At 48.7% G+C, this 18,232-nt stretch overlaps 7 protein-coding genes and 1 non-coding gene across 8 annotated transcripts; 6 read left to right on the forward strand and 2 right to left on the reverse strand.

Moving 5' to 3' along the window:
* Nucleotides 1-1,504: 1,504 nt before the first annotated feature.
* On the forward strand, nt 1,505-2,731 carry J7337_003912 (uncharacterized protein; the record flags this gene model as incomplete). Its single annotated transcript, XM_044821620.1, has 1 exon — nt 1,505-2,731. The coding sequence occupies one exon, from the start codon at nt 1,505-1,507 to the stop codon at nt 2,729-2,731; it is 1,227 nt and encodes a 408-aa protein (XP_044682953.1).
* Nucleotides 2,732-3,412: 681 nt separating this feature from the next.
* On the forward strand, nt 3,413-4,852 carry J7337_003913 (uncharacterized protein; the record flags this gene model as incomplete). Its single annotated transcript, XM_044821621.1, has 4 exons — nt 3,413-3,552; nt 3,607-3,751; nt 3,799-4,161; nt 4,211-4,852. 4 exons carry the CDS (start codon nt 3,413-3,415, stop codon nt 4,850-4,852), a joined length of 1,290 nt encoding a protein of 429 aa, XP_044682954.1.
* Nucleotides 4,853-5,394: 542 nt separating this feature from the next.
* J7337_003914 (uncharacterized protein) lies at nt 5,395-6,191 on the forward strand (the record flags this gene model as incomplete). The annotated part of the gene is given in 4 exon segments (XM_044821622.1): nt 5,395-5,729; nt 5,783-6,031; nt 6,085-6,136; nt 6,153-6,191. The coding sequence occupies 4 exon segments, from the start codon at nt 5,395-5,397 to the stop codon at nt 6,189-6,191; spliced, it is 675 nt and encodes a 224-aa protein (XP_044682955.1).
* Nucleotides 6,192-7,755: 1,564 nt separating this feature from the next.
* On the forward strand, nt 7,756-9,562 carry J7337_003915 (uncharacterized protein; the record flags this gene model as incomplete). Its single annotated transcript, XM_044821623.1, has 4 exons — nt 7,756-7,951; nt 8,022-9,262; nt 9,315-9,413; nt 9,464-9,562. 4 exons carry the CDS (start codon nt 7,756-7,758, stop codon nt 9,560-9,562), a joined length of 1,635 nt encoding a protein of 544 aa, XP_044682956.1.
* Nucleotides 9,563-11,122: 1,560 nt separating this feature from the next.
* On the forward strand, nt 11,123-12,478 carry J7337_003916 (uncharacterized protein; the record flags this gene model as incomplete). Its single annotated transcript, XM_044821624.1, has 1 exon — nt 11,123-12,478. One exon carries the CDS (start codon nt 11,123-11,125, stop codon nt 12,476-12,478), a length of 1,356 nt encoding a protein of 451 aa, XP_044682957.1.
* Nucleotides 12,479-12,835: 357 nt separating this feature from the next.
* Nucleotides 12,836-12,926, reverse strand: J7337_003917. Its single transcript has one exon. It is a non-coding gene; the product is annotated as a tRNA-Pro (tRNA).
* An 848-nt stretch (nt 12,927-13,774) lies between these two features.
* Nucleotides 13,775-14,169, forward strand: J7337_003918 (uncharacterized protein; the record flags this gene model as incomplete). The annotated part of the gene is given in 2 exon segments (XM_044821625.1): nt 13,775-14,106; nt 14,118-14,169. 2 exon segments carry the CDS (start codon nt 13,775-13,777, stop codon nt 14,167-14,169), a joined length of 384 nt encoding a protein of 127 aa, XP_044682958.1.
* Nucleotides 14,170-15,873: 1,704 nt separating this feature from the next.
* On the reverse strand, nt 15,874-17,125 carry J7337_003919 (uncharacterized protein; the record flags this gene model as incomplete). The annotated part of the gene is made up of 2 exons (XM_044821626.1): nt 15,874-16,961; nt 17,020-17,125. 2 exons carry the CDS (start codon nt 17,123-17,125, stop codon nt 15,874-15,876), a joined length of 1,194 nt encoding a protein of 397 aa, XP_044682959.1.
* Nucleotides 17,126-18,232: the final 1,107 nt, after the last annotated feature.

The following is an 18,232-nucleotide window of genomic DNA, read 5'->3' on the forward strand; positions in this document are numbered from 1 at the left end:
AATGATCTGGTTTATGACGAGTAAGTACAATTAGAAATGGAATGATGATCACTGATGTCAAGAGTGATGATGATGATGATGATGATGAAGAGAAGAAAAGAGAGACAAGAGTCAAAGGCATGTAAGGTAAAGTTACCCTGACTACCTAAGGTAGGTATGCCTGACTGAGGCCAAAAATACATCGCTCCCTCTTTCTCCAGTACATAAACCGAAAAGGGATGTCTCAATCCACTGACCTCGACTTCCCTGAATGGGTAGGTAGGCACCCATTTTGAGTAAGGTAAGGTAATCAAGATTCTGAACAACTGGATACCACCTGCCAATCCTTGAGCCTTTTGATCATGAGTCCCTGGATTAGTAAGTAACTATAGGTAGGTTAGTAGCTTAAGAATGGCAGTTTGCAATGATTACATTCATTTAGGTATCGAGTAGCTCGGACCTGATGGAGTCTTGTGACTTGAATTTCGGACAACCACTTTGTTAGGTAGATACTGGATCCATGGATGGTCTCGATAAGGCAGATGGAGCTCAATGAGCAAGCAAACATCAGGTTTTGACAGAAATTATCAAAATAAACTCAGCAAAGGATGCTTAAACTTGTGTAGGATATCCTAAACTTATGCTAATTAAGCTAGAATCTTTTTATCATTTAGGATGAAGGTCCTGGGATTTCTTTCCTCCCCTAGATTGGTTTTTATTTTTTATTGAATTGATGCTTTCGTCTTTATATAGTTACTAGTTATTGATGATCATGCTTTGCTGTGTCAATAAACAAACGGTCTACAATGGCGCTTCTCAAGTTGTACTAATATAGTCAGGCTGCTTCGTATCTTCCGAGTTCTTATCAAACCCCGCGCCGGGAATACTTGCCAACTCTGTTTGCATTACCTACCACCTGACGATGGCACTAGATATCCGTGGACCCCTCACATTTCAATTATCCCCAGTAACTTTTACCCTGACTCTCATATCTACACTTGTTCGTCGTCAATATCCAAAGAAAATACCATGGGCCTCATCTTGGTTACTGCTCTGGGCTTGCTGCCCGTTTTCCTGATTCATAGATACATCATCTATCCTGTCTTTTTCTCCGCGCTGTCTCGTTTACCCGCACCGCACTGGACATGCCATATCAGCCCTCTCTGGATATTAGCAGCGAGGAAGCGGAGGCGAGAGAATACGTCGCTGTATCGTGCACACCAAAGGCTTGGTCCAGTGATTAGAATTGGTCCAGATGAAGTGAGCGTCGACGGTTTAGAAGGCATGCGGACCATATATCAAGGGGGGTTTGAGAAAGGTCACTGGTATAGCGTCTTTGATAATTATGGGTAAGAGCATCAACTTATGGTATGGGACTGTTGGCGATGAAACTAATATGACCTTCTGTAGAGTCCCAAATATGTTTGCCACTGGCAATTCAAAGCCTCACTCCCTGAGAAAAAGGATGGTTTCCAACGTCTACTCCAAATCTTACATACAATCATCCCAGGCAAGTAAATTGCAGATGGCCGATATACTCGTCAGCCGCCTCTTGCCCGCACTGGACGGGTCTCTTAAATCGTCCCATAAGTCGATATCTACAGACTATAACGATGTTGAAGTGTTTGGTCTTTATTTAGCAACGGCCATGGATCTTATCACAGCCTACATATTTGGTCTCTCTAACGCTACGAACTTCATCTCCGATGAGCCTTATCGCCGTGACTGGCAGGACATGTATCTTGCACGGGCCAACTACCCTTTCTGGACGCAAGAAGTTCCAAAGTTGACAAGCTTTTGCAAAAGATGGATTCCTTGGCTCAAGCTCTATCCGCAGTGGGTTGATCAGTCCAATAAAAAGCTCTCCGATTGGAACTGGGAACTCTGTGAGAATGTCCGGAAGACGTCCAAAGCGACAAGAAGCCCCAGTAACAGTCAAGACATTCAGCGATCGGACGAGCCAGTAGTCTACAACTCACTGCTTGCTGGGATAGATCGTGAGTTTAAGACCAATGGAGAAAAGAGCATTCTATACACTACAAGCATTCTTCAACGAGATCGAGCCATTGCGTCTGAGGTTATGGATCACTCTCTGGCTGGACAGGAGACGGCTGGAATTGCTCTCACTTATGCAACATGGCATATTTCAAAATCTCCGGAACTTCAACGACAGCTTCATGCTGAGGTCCAGTTGCTTAAGCCATCTTTGGTGATTAACCCGAAAGCTGCATCTGGACTCACAAACACGTCGGCTTTTCCAGATCCTAAGGAAGTCGATTCCCTACCGCTCTTACACGCTATTGTCACCGAGACGCTGCGTCTCCATGCGCCTATTCCAGGACCCCAACCGCGCCAGACACCTGAACATGGGTGTAACATAGCAGGATATTATATCCCCGGCGACGTGAGGATCGCATCACTGGCATATACGCTACACCGGGACAAAGAAGTGTTCCCCGAACCTGAGGAGTGGAAACCAGAGCGTTGGATATCACCAACCCCTGGGAAATCACCAGATGATGAGGGGAAGCATCGCGAGATGCAAAGGCTTTTCTGGGCTTTTGGAAGTGGTGGACGGATGTGTGTCGGCTCCAACTTCGCCATGAACGAGATGAAGTTTATTTTGGCGTTCATCTACGCCAACTTTGAGACTTCCATTGTTGATGATGAAGGTATCGAGCAGGAAGATGCGTACACGGCGAGGCCAATTGGCGAGAAGCTGGTCATCAGGTTTACTCCTTTGAAGAAATGAGACGTGAATCCAATTTGGACAATCATTTATCTCTCCTTATATATACATATGTTTCTACATATACATATATACCCTTTGCCTTTTCTTTTCCACAAAGTCACCCCACGCTGAGCTTGAGCAACACTTGAACGGTCACCAAGGCTGCTCAAAGCAGATACTATTATTAATTAGGCTTGATTACTTGAAGTTCATGATGAATCCATATCGTCAGAGTTTGGCGTTCTAAGGTTCTAACCAACATTAAGTGTTCATGACTTTCAAGGCCAGCATATGCCTTGGCTACTTGTATGTAAGGATTGAATAATGCATAACAATAACTGATTTACTTTGAATGACAGTCGACGTTCATACGCCTCTCTCTTTGTGTAACCTTCTCTCTTTAGAACTCAGAACTCACCTTGACGGTGTGGTACGAGCCTACATAAGTATATAGTCTTCCAAACTGAAATTCACCAAAATAGGAATGGATTTGCAACAATAGTTGTTGAAAGATTCCACCAATCGCTGCATCACCGCAATTGTACCAACTAGGCAATTCGATTCCCTCTTCGCGACTCGAATGCTGTCATTGGAGGATATATCAAACTCCATGTAAGTTCTCCTAGGGACTGTTGTACATAGAGGATGATAGCCCCGGTGTACCTGAAGCACGTCAACTCAAGATTTTTATACTCAATAAACATGAGAATCTCCTTGCTGTTGGCTTTGACGGCCAGTTCTGTGGCGCAAGCAGCCCAGCTTGCATTCCCCGGAGCTGAGGGCTTTGGTAGGTATGCAGTGGGTGGTCGTCAAGGGGAGGTATACAAAGTGACAAACCTCAAGTAAGCCGAAGTCTCCTTTCCTTCTCATATGAAATGTCTAATGAAACCAAACAGTAACTCTGGAACTGGGTCGCTTCGAGACGCAGTATCGAAGCCCAACAGGATAGTTGTATTTGACGTCGGCGGAGTTATCAAGATCTCAGAACGAATCGTCGTGTCTAAGAACATCTACATCGCCGGCCAAACTGCTCCGGGTGGCGTGAGTCTCCAGAACCTTCGAAATTACACGAGCTAAACCGTCTACAGGGCATCGTCGTCTACGGCAATGGCTGGTCTCTCTCAAATGCCAACGACTCTATTGTGCGATACATCACCATCCGTATGGGTAAAGGCGGAACCTCAGGTAAAGACGCAATTGGTATTGCTGACGGTAAAAATATCATCTTCGACCACGTCAGTGTCTCGTGGGGCCGTGATGAGACTTTCTCTATCAATGGAGACGTCACAAATGTCACCATACAGAACACCATCATTGCTCAGGGTCTTGTTTCTCACTCTTGTGGTGGCTTGATGCAGACGGATGGCGGAGTCAGCTTGTTCCGTAATCTGTATATTGATAACAAGACTCGAAACCCCAAGGTCAAAGGTATCAACGACTTTCAGAACAATGTGAGTGATTCTGATGATATTTCTGGACGAGCTTCTTACTGTCGTACAGGTCGTGTATAACTGGGGAGGTGGTGGCGGTTACATTGCTGGAGATAGTGAAGCTGATAGCTATGTTAACATTATCAACAACTATTTCATTTCTGGTCCAGATACTACCGTCACAGCCTTTACTCGAGGAAACAGTTACTTCCATGCTTGTAAGTCCTTTGTCCTCTCGGATGATTGTTTTGCTAACCATGTTCCAGAAGTCAAGGATAACTTCTACGACTCCAACCGCAATGGCAGGCTTGATGGCGCTGCTCTTTGCGAGAAGACCACTTGCTACTCTGGCATTGATTTTGCCAAGACTCCATACAACTATCCAGCTCCTACAGCCGTCACACCCCAGGCGGCCGTCGAACTAGTTCTCAAAAGCGTTGGAAACTCGCTGCATAGGGATACTGTTGATACTGCCCTCATAGACGAGGTCAAATCTTATGGAGCCAAGGGAGGTCAAATCTCTGATGAGAAGGAATTTGGTGGTGTTGGGGAGATTTCAAATGGTGCCGCTCTGAAAGATTCAGATGGCGATGGCATTCCTGATGAATGGGAAACAAAGAATGGTCTTAATCCCAATGACGCTTCGGATGGTATGAAGGTTGCGTCGAATGGGTATTCTAACTTGGAGAACTATGTGAACTCTCTTGTTTGATTACATTCCCTTCTGATGTCATAGCTCATAAGGAAATCATGAAGAACTCTTCTTGATTTTATAAACATTTTATGTGGTCAATGCCAGATGTCAATGTTGCCCCTGTGATAATACATAACTCAAGTCTCTACTACAATAACAGGACTAAGATCATTGCAGGATCGTTTACAGCATAAACGAGTTCTGAATTCCGGTATATATGCGGAGTTATTTGGTCTTTTACATCGAGGTTGTCTTGCTAGGAATAAAGCACGCCTTTGAATCCTGACAGACTTTCCTATATAATTAGATCATCATATTGAGTCTGGCGCCATATGGAGCAATATTGTTGGTGCGTTTAATGTTTATCCATGCGTTTCGTTTCGCGGTGATCGTCAATGCAGCTTCTTGTTTCAACATCCTGGAGGTCCCGGTAAGGTTTCATTGCTCCTGTTTCACGGACATTAATTGGGTTGCAATATAGCAGCTCATGCAGTACTTAAAGACATGCTTAAGTTCCAATTCTCCGGTTCTCAGCAGTTCTGTTCTCAGCCAGCGACAAAATGCAGTACAAAAGTCTTATCGTTGCGCTGTACGGTGTCGGAGCATCATGTTCTGCTCTACGACCACCAATTGAAAGACGCGCAACGACAGAAATTCCTTCAGACTCTTTCAACTCCCTTGAAACATACTGGAATTACCTGTATCCCTGGGGAGCAATACACAATGGTGGCGCCCGAATGGATGAGGAACACGTCTCCGTCACTGATGGCGTTCTCACTCTGACTGCTGAGCCACGAGATGACCAAGAAGATCCCATGCACTATCTTTCTGGAGCAATTCACGCCAAATCAACATTCACTGTTTCTGCTGGTGGTGGTTACGATATCAGTGCTGAGTTCATTGCTCCAGTAGACAGAGGAACCTGGCCAGCTTTCTGGCTTAATGCAGCGAGCGGATGGCCCCTGAGATTGATATTGCCGAGTGGAAAGGTTCTGGAAAGATTTCTTTCAACACATTCAATACTTCTGATGAGGTCACCGCACTTGATAGGGACTTCCCAAACCCTGAGGAATGGCATTTTGTTCGTGCTGAACTGCGTGATGAGAATGGTCATGATGTGAGAGTCAAGTTTTTCCTCGATGGTGTTGAGCAGACTACGCAATATGGTCGCGACTACATTGGGGCGGGTCTACGTCTGTAAGTATACTCCTTATAAACTGATGAGATTGCCCTAGCTAATAGTTACATAGGATTGTCAACTATCAGACTGAAGGATCTTCTGGATCACCTGGTCCCACAACGGTAAGCTTCCCGTCAGTTTGACATGTCTCTGCCTGTACTGATTCATGTGTCATAGCGACAACTTTTCAAGTTCGAAACGTTGAGGTTGTCAGTCTCAACTAGGTTTATTTCTTTTCATTGAGAAGCTTGGCTAGCGATATGAGAGGCTATTTATCTCCATTCACTACAGCCGAGGGCATGGAGCCATACGAATGAGGGGGACATCGTCTGTCAGAGAGGCTCGAGCTTATTCGGAAACTTGCAGAATGATCCGCCGGCAATGTAACCCGTCAACCGATCAAACCCCTCAAAGGAGCAGAATGCATGAAACAAATCAAGAAGCTACTGCAGTGTGACAGTTCACCTGATGTCTAATTCCTTGAATCATGGCCAGTCGCCAGTCAAGCGTGGTTCGATGGCTGCCTCCAAACTTTGGTTCCACCGTCTCGGGTCAAGATCTACCGAGTTGCATCTCTGCATTGCGTATTCTGATGTGAGGAACTTTTGATTTGCTCGGGCTGAAGATGGATTTGCCAAGGCAAATTAGCCTGAGTTGGTGAGTGCCGCAGTCGTGCATTGAGTGAATGGGTATAAGCCCTGAGTGCCATGCTTAGGTGCAACCCAACCACCTCATCCTTGTGCCTCAGAGCGTGGGGAGCTTGTGGCTGCTAAGAGTCCGATTAAGTCGGTTCTAGCCGTGTAAATGGTTAAATGAGAAGACAGAAGTGATGGTGAGGCATTGATGAGGAGGTAGAAAAGTGGCTGCTTACTAGCGGCCGTCGGAAAATAAGGAATAAGAGAGAGAGCAAAGACTGAGACTATGACAAACCCCCAATCACATTTGGGGGAGGATTGTCAAATCTGGATCGCTTCCAGAAGGTAAGCCTCATGATCGTGGTACCTTAATTGAAGGCATATAGGTCAAGCTTAAGACAAGACGAATCGCATATAAGCGCGTATAAGTGGGTGTCTTCGCATTGGGAATTTCTTCACGAATCACGCGATGCTTGTGATCGTCCAGGTGTGGTACAGTAGCAGCCGAGGAAGACCTGTTCCTGGGTGTCAGCCGATTGCGGTGCAGACGAAGCCTCAAGGTATCTCTGAAGGATTGCTCGAGTCATATTATTCCGGATTAAGCTATCACAAATGACAGAAGTGACGTTTGAACTGGCGTTTTTGGTATATTCTTGTCTAAACACATCGGCCGACGTAGAGAGAAACAGGGTTCTAGACCAAGACATCTGACGATCACCACCATCACCCAGAAACTACCCCAGATTCCCCACCTCTCTAGGATGAAGAAGCTGGGGAGGAGAAAGGCATCTTAGTGGTCAAGCTATTATCCGGTCCACTGACGATCGATGTTGACCACTCCATCCCTCATCACCAACTTCTTCCCCCCGCAGGATCTTCCACCAATGGCGGGGAAGTTCAACTACGAGATAGCTTCACCAACACGGGCCGTCGATCCTATTTCCACGGCGATGTGAACCGGTTCCCGGCCTCGAGGATCATCTCTGCATGAGGAGAACCATTGGAGATGGACGATATAACATGCCCATGTCCGGTGAAGGCCATCATGAGCCTCTCAAACCTCATTGCAAGTAGTCTGCTGCTGGTAAGCAACGAATCAGCTCACCATGGTAGCCGAAAAGCACTCCGGGGAGATTCAGCCTCACGTTGAGAGCACCGATGCTGGTCTTGACCATCTCAAGAATGTAGACCTTCACGATAAAGCCCTCGCCAATGAAGCTCTTGAAGCCACGGCCGATGAGCATAGCTTTACCGTCTGGCAGGGTTTCAAGACTTATAAGCGCGCAGCTTTTTGGTCCATCCGTAAGTTCTTCCCATTGAATTGTTGACGTCGAGATAGCTAACAGGCAGTTGTCAGTCATCTCGACCACAGTCATCATGGAGGGCTACGATGTTACCCTCCTCGGTTCCTTCTACGGCTACCCACGATTCCGAGAGAAGTACGGCGAATATCTCGATGAGGAAAATGGACATCAGATCTCAGCCAATTGGCAGCAGCGCTTCAACTGTCTCGGTGCCCTCGCCAACATCATTGGCGCTCTCCTAAACGGTTGGGCTACTTCGCGATGGGGACATCGCAAGGTTCTCATCAGTGGCCTCTTCTGGCTCTCTGCCTTCATCTTTGTCGTCTTCTTCGCTCCCAACATCGAGGTCCTTCTCGTCGGTCAGTTCCTCTGCAACATTCCCTGGGGAATCTTCGCTACAACTGGTCCCGCCTACGCTGCTGAGGTCACTCCTCTTGCTATTCGGGGATATCTCACTGCCTATGTCAACCTCTGCTGGTGCATTGGACAGTTCATCTCCGCTGGTGTACTAAAAGGTCTAGTTGACAACCCTACCCCGTGGAGCTACCGAATCCCCTTTGCGATCCAATGGGTTTGGCCTATTCCTCTCGCCATCGCAGCGTACATGGCCCCCGAGTCACCCTGGCATCTTGTCCGAACGAACCAGCTCGAGAAGGCCAAAGTATCCCTCGAGCGACTGTCTGAACCGGAACACAACATCAACTACGAGAATGCCGTTGCTCTCATGGTGCACACAAACAAGCTTGAGATTGAGGAGCGTTCTGGTACTTCTTACTGGGACTGTTTCCGAGGTAGTAACCTTCGACGAACCGAGATCGCTTGCATGGGTTTCCTCTCTCAGATCACCAACGGCGGTGCCCTTTGCTACAGTGGATCTTTCTTCTTCCAACAGACTGGTATTGGTCCCTCTGCTTCTTACGGTATTGCTCTCGGTGGAACTGGCATCGCCTTCGTTGGTACCATCATCTCGTGGTTCTACATCTACAAGTTCGGTCGACGAACAATCTGGCTCTCTGGTTTCTCATTCCTTGTCGTAATTCTCTGGCTCATCGGCTTCCTGGCACTGCCCAAGCAGACTCTGTCCTTAGCTTGGGCGCAGTCTATCCTCTGCGTTGTGTGGTTGGGAGCATACTCCATGTCGGTCGGTCCCATCATCTACACCATCGTTGCTGAGGTCGGTTCAACTCGTCTGCGTACACAGACTATTGTGTTGGCTCGTTCCACGTATTATGTCGGTAACATCATTTGCGGAGGTCTCATCCAGCCCGAGATGTTGTCTCCAGGATCATGGAACCTCAAGGGCAAGACAGTAAGTCTAGCTTAGTGGATACGAGCGTCAATGCAATGCTAACATGCTACAGGCCTTCTTCTGGGCAGGTCTTGCCACTCTCACTCTGGCTTGGGGTTATTTTCGTATGTTCGAAACAAAGGACCGTACCTTTGGTGAGATGGACTACATGGTAAGCAGCTGAACACGAGGACCTAGAACGCAGCTAACGATTTTGAACAGTTCCAGAAGGGTATCCCGGCACGCAAGTCTGCCAAGTACCAGATTAATGAGGATGAGGTCTTTATGGCTCACGAGAAACCTGAAGCTGAGAAGCACTAGATTGAGTGCTGAGGTTGCAGTCGGGAGGCCTCATGTGACGTGACGATCTGTGAATGGAGCCATGTCATGATTTAGCGATACCTTTTGCTCGATCAACAATATTATTATTGTTCTTGATGATGATAACCATTGGATAGGCGTGGCTGAAACTATGCTGGACTAAAGCCCAACCAAAGTCATGGCGGAATGTCTTGGTGAGACATTAGATCCAGGATCAGCGCCTAATCTTTACAACACGTGATAAGACGATGAATGTTTGGGCAGCATATCGAGCAACATAAACGGAGCAAAGACATGCACAGTATCTGTTAGGTTCGAATGGTGAAGGGATTGCTCAATTGAGCCTCTTTCATCTTGGTTGACTTCATCTGTAGCCATCCCAATCCACCTCAGGAACGGATCGATCGGCCTCAAAGCCGTGCCAGCCAAGCCCAAGCATCGTATTCTCCACTTCAAGGGGGAGTCACCCGCAGCCTCAGCTAATTTAGCGCTTGAGGTGCCAAGGAATTCGCTCGCCACGACAAAGAATTGCTTCTTGCATCGCAGAGAGATGTTTGAGGTTGAAGTTAAAGAACATCAAAACAAAATAAAACTAGGGATCGAGGCGGTGAAATACAGCTGGCCGCATTCTGTATATCTCAAACATCACATTAAATCCCACGCTTGGCTTCGTATACAGAGATTGGCTACCAAGGAATTAAATCCCAGCATCTCGAGTGCCTTGGAGATTAGGTCAAGGATAAACTTTGATGCACTAGATTTGTTTTAGCTTCCATCCGTTCTCAAGAATTGGTTACATTGTTCCTTGCATAAGTCACGCCACTACGAATCACAATCTTTGAGATAAGGGCACACCCGTTGGAACTCACTGCTGTCTAGACGAGAGCTGCGCGGAAGAGGCATGACAGATAAACGATGCGTTAGACAGCATCAAATCTTGCAATACGAAAAAACAGAGCCACGATGTTCAGTTCTCAAGAATAGCAACATTCATCTCGATTGTTTTATCGACGATCACGCATTGCAAAATTGCTCCTTGGGTACGAAACAGGAGAAGCTGGGGTTGACGTCCAATGAGCACCCACCTCCAAGAAATGCCCTTCTATTCTTAGCGGCCTACGGCACGTTAACCATAACCTAGTGGACCAGCGTCGTAAGCATTTCCCCTGAAAAACCGGGAACTTAGTGCCTGTCCGGCACGTGACGGCTCCACGGCCGCTGCAACCGCCCCCGACCTAATCTCACCGCGTTCCGAAAGCAAAACAAAGAGCCTTTCCTCATTCTTTGATCAACTTCCCATCTTTTTTTCCCATCCGTCCATCATTTCCTTTTTGTTGTCTGGATTCTCTTTTTGGATTCGGCATTCTTACTTACTTCCTCGTCACTCTCTTTTGACTGCCAGAACGGCTTCTTTCTTGATTACCATTTCCGAATAATCACACTCACGCTCTTTTAGTAGAATTAGCTTCCAGCTGGTGCGACCTTGCTCGACGTTATACCAACCTGCTTACACCACATATCGATCACTTGCCCGAGAATCGATAATCTATATTCGCCAACATGAAGGTTTCCGCTACCCTCGCTGCTGGTGCCCTCGCCCTCGGCGTTGAGGCCAAGAACTACCTCGGTTTCAACTCTGGCGCCACCCTCGCCAACCGTGCCGCCAAGTTCAAGTCCGACTTCCAGGCTGAGTTCGAGACTGCCCAGAACCTGAAGACCGCCCCCGGCGACTTCAGCGCCGTCCGACTCTACACCAACATCCAGGCCTACTCCGAGGATGACCCCATTGAGGCTTTCGAGGCTGCCATCGACACCAAGACCGAGATCCTCCTCGGTGTCTGGACTTCCGGCACTGACAACATCGACAAGGAGATCAGCGCCCTCAAGAAGGCCGTCGACAAGTACGGCTCCAAGCTTACCGACCTCGTCATCGGTGTCTCCGTTGGTAGTGAGGATCTCTACCGTAACTCCGTTACTGGCGTGAAGAACAAGGGTGGTGTCGGTGTTCAGCCCGATGTCCTCGTTGACTTCATCAACGACTTCAAGAAGGCTTTCAAGGGTACCCCCATTGGCGAGATCCCCGTCGGCCACGTCGACACCTGGGACGTCTGGGGCAACGCTACCAACAAGGCCGTCCTCGACGCCATCGATTTCATTGGTGTGGATGAGTACCCCTACTATGAGAACGACAAGGGCAACAGCATCGACAACGCTGCCAAGCTCTTCAACAAGGCGTACGAGGCCACCATCGCCGCCTCCAATGGCAAGCCTGTCTGGGTCACTGAGACTGGCTGGCCCTACAAGGGTCCCAACTGGGATGAGGCCGTTCCTAGTGTGAAGAACGCCCAGAAGTACTGGCGCGACGTTGGCTGCAAGTACCTCTTCAACAAGACCCCCACTTTCTGGTACACTCTCCGCGACTCCAACCCCGACAACAAGATGAAGTTCGCCATCACTGATAACCTCTCCACCACTCCTCTCTTCGATCTCTCTTGCGACAAGGTTGACGACGATGAGGAGACCACCAGCTCTGCCGTCCACTCCAAGACCAAGACTGAGTCCGGTGCTTCCACGGCCACTCACGCTTCTAACTCCACCGCTACCTTCACCACCTCTACTGCCTCTGCTACTAGCGGCTCCGGCGATGATGAGGAAGCTACTGGCACTGCCACCGCTACTGGCTCTGGCTCTAAGCCTACCTCTGGATCCGGCTCTGAGTCTGGCTCTGGTTCTGGTTCTGGTTCTGAGGGTTCTGGATCCAGCTCTGGCTCCGGTTCTGAGTCTGGTTCCGGCTCCGGCTCCGGCTCCGAGTCTGGCTCTGCCCCTGCTGAGACTCCCAGCACCGTCACCAACGGTGCTGCTTCTCTCGGCGTCTCCACTGCCGCCCTTGCCTTCCTTGCCCTGTTCGCTCTGTAAATATCCTGAATGGATCGTGGGTTGAATGACGCCCATTGCGTGTCTTGACTTTTTTCTCGCGCCCGAGATCTGTTTCTTGTATTAGTTATGGGTAGATTAGGATAGACAATGGTTGACTCTATTTTCTTCTAACTCTTGCCAAGCTCTTTTGTGGTATTTTTATTATTGGCTTTACTAACGGATAACCGTTTACAATGGCTTTCATGTTAAGCATCCGTCCCGCAATTCTAACTGGCTCGGCTTGAGTGGGGCCGGGTATTTCAATTCAACTCAGCTGTGACACTGTAACATCAAGTCGAACCACAGCGCAAAAAGAACAAAACCCCAGTCATAGAGAGCAGAGAGAGCAAAAGAAAAGGGTCTGGCCGGGGATTGAACCCGGGACCTCTCGCAAGCTATGCTATAGGGTTTTCCCTAAGCGAGAATCATACCACTAGACCACCAGACCGAGTTTTGTCTTCGACACTCTTGTTGTAATCACGTGACTATTCCTTGCATTTGGTGCCCCTATATTCAACCAATCCACTGTTGATGATTGGCCTCTAGGGTGGTTGATGTCGATTTACAAGAACCTCAGTAAAGTCTGACTCTGGCCTGAAGGTGGTGCATTACATGTCGTAGTACAGCCGCAAGATGGCTGATGCTCAGGTTGGTCGGGGTAATTCTAGCCAAGTAAAGTGGCACAACCGTTGGGACCAATAAAGGTTATGAGGTTCCGTCAAGGCGGCCGATGAATTAGAAGCTTGCTGCATGAGTTCATCCCTTGATCAATTCCATTTTCATTTACCTACCTTATTCACAGACACATCTTTCAATGAACTGCCAATGTCGTGAGGTAGCTACGATTGAGGACAGCCAGTTGAGAGCGGAGATTGGATGCCTTGCCTTGATGAACACTGTTGCGTGGTAGAATATATGTCAAAAAGAGACTTTTCTTGAATGCCAGTTTCAAGCGAGAAAAGCTCTAGCAATCCTCTTGGGCATCCTTCACTACCTCTTTTCTCCATTTGAGGCGTTTCCCGTACCAGTGATCGGCCCTACTGGGGAGGCAAGTGCAAGGCAACGTACGACTGCCATCGATGAAGCAACTTAATTTCTGTCTCAACCCAAGGGAATTCCTTGGGACATTCTTTATCGCTGTTACAGCTTTTGCAAATACTTTACTCTCTTTGTCAACTCTTCAATAAAACGCGTGCACACCTTGAACTCCCCGTCATAGCACTATTCATCTCCTCTTGACAATAAGGAGGTTCAACAACATCATCTTGATTCATCATTGCTACCTCAACAGCAACAATGGCGCTGCCTCAAAACCAATGTGAGCCTACCGAAGTTCAAATCTATCCTCCTCAGCCTTTAATCGCGGTCCCTCCAGTTCCAGCTGCGCTGTTGGGGCACCAGGTCGGCATCTTCCCAGCTTACATCACGGTCCAGACAGAGAACCTCACCGTCAGAGAAAAGCTAGGGTCATACAACGGCGGTGAATTAGAGGTTCAACATGTCAATGGTCTGCCTATCCTCAAGGTAGAGTGGAAGGTGATGAGCATCTCTGGACGCAAGATGGTCTATGACATGAGATGCAACCATCTTTTTTCCATCGTCAGGAGGCATCTCCATTTCCGTACCAGGTATGTTGTAGAAGACCCTCAAGGAAGGGAACTTATGAATGTGAGGAGCAGCTTCGGGCGTGAGTCGTCCCCGTGATAGTCACCGTGGCATCTGTCTCTGATATGTCTTAGTTTTCTGTTCTAAAGCCACAGCTACCTTCAATTCGCTCGACGGTTCAGCAGAGGTTCTTGAGATGAAAGGTTGCTGGCGCGACTATAGTGCTTGCATCGTTGACACGATCTCGGGCAACGTGGTCGCACGTATCAGCCGCACAATTAGCAGCCGGGATTTGCTATTTGGCCAACAAACATACGCGCTCGAAGTTATGCCCCGTGTTGATATGGCTCTCATGGTAGCAATTTGCATTTGCTTTGATGAGAGAAACAATGAGAACAGGGCTGGTTGAAAGGACTTGATTAAGAATATTTGTGATACCCAGAGGACTGCACGATGGATCGAATGAGTGGTGCTCGGGACTGACCGCGACCTGTGTTGAGAGTCAGCATTGCCAAGCTTAACTTTCATATCCTAGGATGTGGAAACCAGATTGAGCAATTGTTTTGCTGGCCATGCTCAAAGGTTAACATAGGTAGTGATAGAGACTAAGTCCCACACACGCGCCTGATCATCAACGAAAGTACGTACGTGAGAGGGAGGGATCTATGAAGAGTACATACCTAAAGCAAAGACTAATATTGTTCCGTCAAAGAATCAAGTCTAACTCATACCAATTACCTACGCCTTCTTAGCCATCATCCGTATGATACCCCCAGTTCGCAGACCCTCATCTCACGAGACAACACAACATCAATGCCAAGCTCACCACTATCAGCCCCTATAAAACTCCTGGCCCAAATAAACAAATAAGAAAAACGACAAGCTTTCTGATAAATGCTTATTTTCCAAGGTTACAAAAGCTTGACCGCAACAAGCTCGTCAACCCGGCAATATCTGTGCCGAGTGATCTTCTCACCGTTGCATTACTACATGGTGAGAATTTGAAGAGCGTTCAGCTAGCGCCCGCTGGAGAGGGAAAAAACAACTCAAATCATACAATGCTTTTACGGTTCCATTGCCAAGAATTTGTCGAGGGGCTGTGCAATGTACGCTCCGCCATTATCGTGTAATGCCAAGCGTGGGGACGGACAACTCATTCATTTTGGACCTCGGAAATTCGTTCTCTTGTCCTTCGTTCAACTGTTGCTCTGTATGGAGTATTGCAGATGGACTCGAAATATCTACTCGTTGTTGAGACCGGAATACATTTTTTGCGATATGAGACTCGCCTCAGGGCAACTTTACGCTAATAATAAGTGGATACCTACCTGATACTGAGTGACGGGACGTTTGGTTGCTGTTCAAGAGACTCTGTGTTGTTGTTACACAGCGAAGAAAAGGCCTTGCAGTGGCAGGGTCTGCAGTTCTTGGCCCAGTGCCGATAAGCGAAGGCGGCTTCTACTTACAGCAATAGCCTGTAATTGCTGCATCTCTAACGTCGTTCAACGCGCCCGCGCATGCGTGAGAAATGCAAGACATTACCTACAGGTAGGCAGGACAGCCCAGGTTATCGTTATCCAACGCACATGGGAACGATACTGGCAAACCCTCACAAAAGAAATGTGCTGCATATCAGGCAGTACGAAATGTGCTCTGGTATTGTACTGTGTACTAAGGTATTAACAAGTGTGACAAATTCAACAATCTTCTTCCTTGCCCTTATGGCTCCAAAGCAATGCTGTTACAATGAGACGTAATCATATCGTTATTCATAGCTCGTTTTGCACCATTTAGTCATCCTCATACACCTCCTCATAGGCCTCTTCGTACTCCTCACGAGCCTCCTCGAGTCTCTCATGATCACTACTGCTGGCATCCGAGTCATTAGCTGCAGCCAGAGCCTCTTCGTACTCTTCACGAGCCTCTTGAACATCTTCTCGGTCACTGGATGAGACAGAGTTGCCGTCAGCATCGGTAGGAGGAAGGACACCAGGAGGGCCTTCCTGCGCGTAAGGGTCAGCGGCATAGGGATCCTCGGGAGGAGCGCCGTAGTAGTTGTTGACAACCTGGGGGGCAGCGGCTGGAGGAGCAGCGGCGGCGGCGGCGGCAGAGTGCTCGTGATCACTGTCACTGTCGTTAAGTTCGTTTGCGATCAAAGCACCACCAACAGCACCAAGGGCGAGACCGCCTGCGGCACCGAGGAGCATTCCAGAGCTGCCACTCTTCTTCTTCTCGCCTTGGCCGTAGGGGTTGTTGCCGCGATCGCCATCAGTGGGAGCTCCGTATTGACCGGGAGCTCCGTAAGGAGAGGGTGCGCCGTAGGGCGAAGGAGCGCCATAAGGAGAGGGGGCACCATAGCCTGGAGCAGGAGATCCATAACCACCTGGAGCAGGAGATCCGTAACCACCCTGGCCAGGGGGAGGAGAAGCGTAGCCGCCATAGCCAGGAGCACCGCCGTAACCTCCAGGGGCAGGAGAACCATATCCGCCAGGAGCACCAGGGTAGCCGCGAGATCCGTCAGAGGGTTGAGACTCATACGGAGGACGAGAGTCCGGGGGAGGAGGGGGAGGAGCCTGACCAGGAGCCTCCCACTGGGTGCGACCAGTGGCTGTCTCAACATAGTACCATCGCTGCTGGTTCTGGTCGAACTGAGCAGTCCAACCTTGGGGCAGAGGAGGGCGGTCGGACGGGGGCTGATAGGCGGGTTGAGGGGGAGGAGCGCCGTACTGCTGCTGAGGAGCAGGTGAACCGTACTGCTGGGGGGGAGCACCGTACTGCTGAGGGGGAGGAGCTCCGTATTGTTGAGGAGGAGGAGAGCTGTATTGCTGAGGAGGAGGAGCGCCGTACTGTTGGCCGCCGTCACCGTAGGCTCGGTTGTCTGAGGGCCGAAGAGTTAACACATGCTCCGAAAAGATATTACTGCGGTAAAAACGTACTATCCTGGGCCTGGGGATAACCTTGCTGAGGCTCCTGCTTCTTCTCGTCCTTGTCGCCAATACCAAGGTTCTCGAACTCCTTGGCGATCTTCTTGAAGAAAGACATGATGGGTGACTTCGGACTAAGGTGTGCGAAGTCGGTGGTGGGAGGGTCAAGGGTTGTGAGGGAAAGAAGAAAAGAGGCAAGGTAGATGAGAGAGGAGGAATTAAAAAAAAAAAAAAAAGAGCGACTGGGTTCTGTGTTATATAATGGCGAAAGGCTTGAGGTGTGAGGTGTAAAGAGTAAGGACTTATTTAGGTGCGACCCGCGCAGTTATCGACAGTCGGCATAGATGCTTGGCACCTGCCGACAGTGCATGGATGGTGGGGTGAAACGTAGGGTCTCACTGAGTCACTGCTAAAAAGGGAAATATCTCAGTGAATAGGTATAGACCACTGTGTGAAAATGACACTCTTGCAGTTAAAGAGTGATCCAGGTACGGGGGAGACACGGATATGATGCTATCGCACCGCGTGAAAGGCACAGGCGCAAGCAATCGGGGCACCTCAGTATTGAGAGCCGCTGCACAGGCCCGTTTAAAGCCCGTTTACCCCTCCATTCAACACCCAACCTCAAGCTCGGGGAGCAGCCAGTGACAGTGCTACGACGTGGCCAATCAATGGACCTCTATAGACCCCTGCGGGCCGTTCCGGCGGGGCAACGCTCTGGTGCCAAATGTCACTAGCTCTAAGCTTTGGTACCTGTTTCTTTTTTTTACCACAGAAAGCTTCGTTCACGTTTGGCTTTAACAAGCATCGTTTTGTCAACGTATCGGATAAGCTGAGGCATGATGTTTAAGGCTGTTGAACGAAAGGGTCTATAACAAGCTCCATGCTGACATTGTTCAATTGCGATATCAAAGGCACGGAGAAATACCCCCACATGATTGATAGTGGCGTTGAGTCAACTGAAGCAGTATCCAGCTTATTCCTCATCTGGCTTGACGGGCACGGATAATCGTCTCGATTTCACATAACATGGAGCCCAACAGCCTACCTTGGTACCCTATTAGGGATTGTCCCCTTCGACTTGCTCTGCAAACTACAGCATCCGCACATCCCCATCGGTTAAGTTGGAGCAGCAAAGTGTATTTGGTATGAAGGAATATGGGGTACGTTGTTGCAACACCAGTGTGGCGGAGCAAAGCTGCAAGCAGTCGTGATATCCCATGCT

Source organism: Fusarium musae, chromosome 3 (genome assembly GCF_019915245.1).
Source record: "Fusarium musae strain F31 chromosome 3, whole genome shotgun sequence".
In the NCBI taxonomy this organism is placed as follows: Eukaryota; Fungi; Ascomycota; class Sordariomycetes; order Hypocreales; family Nectriaceae; genus Fusarium; species Fusarium musae.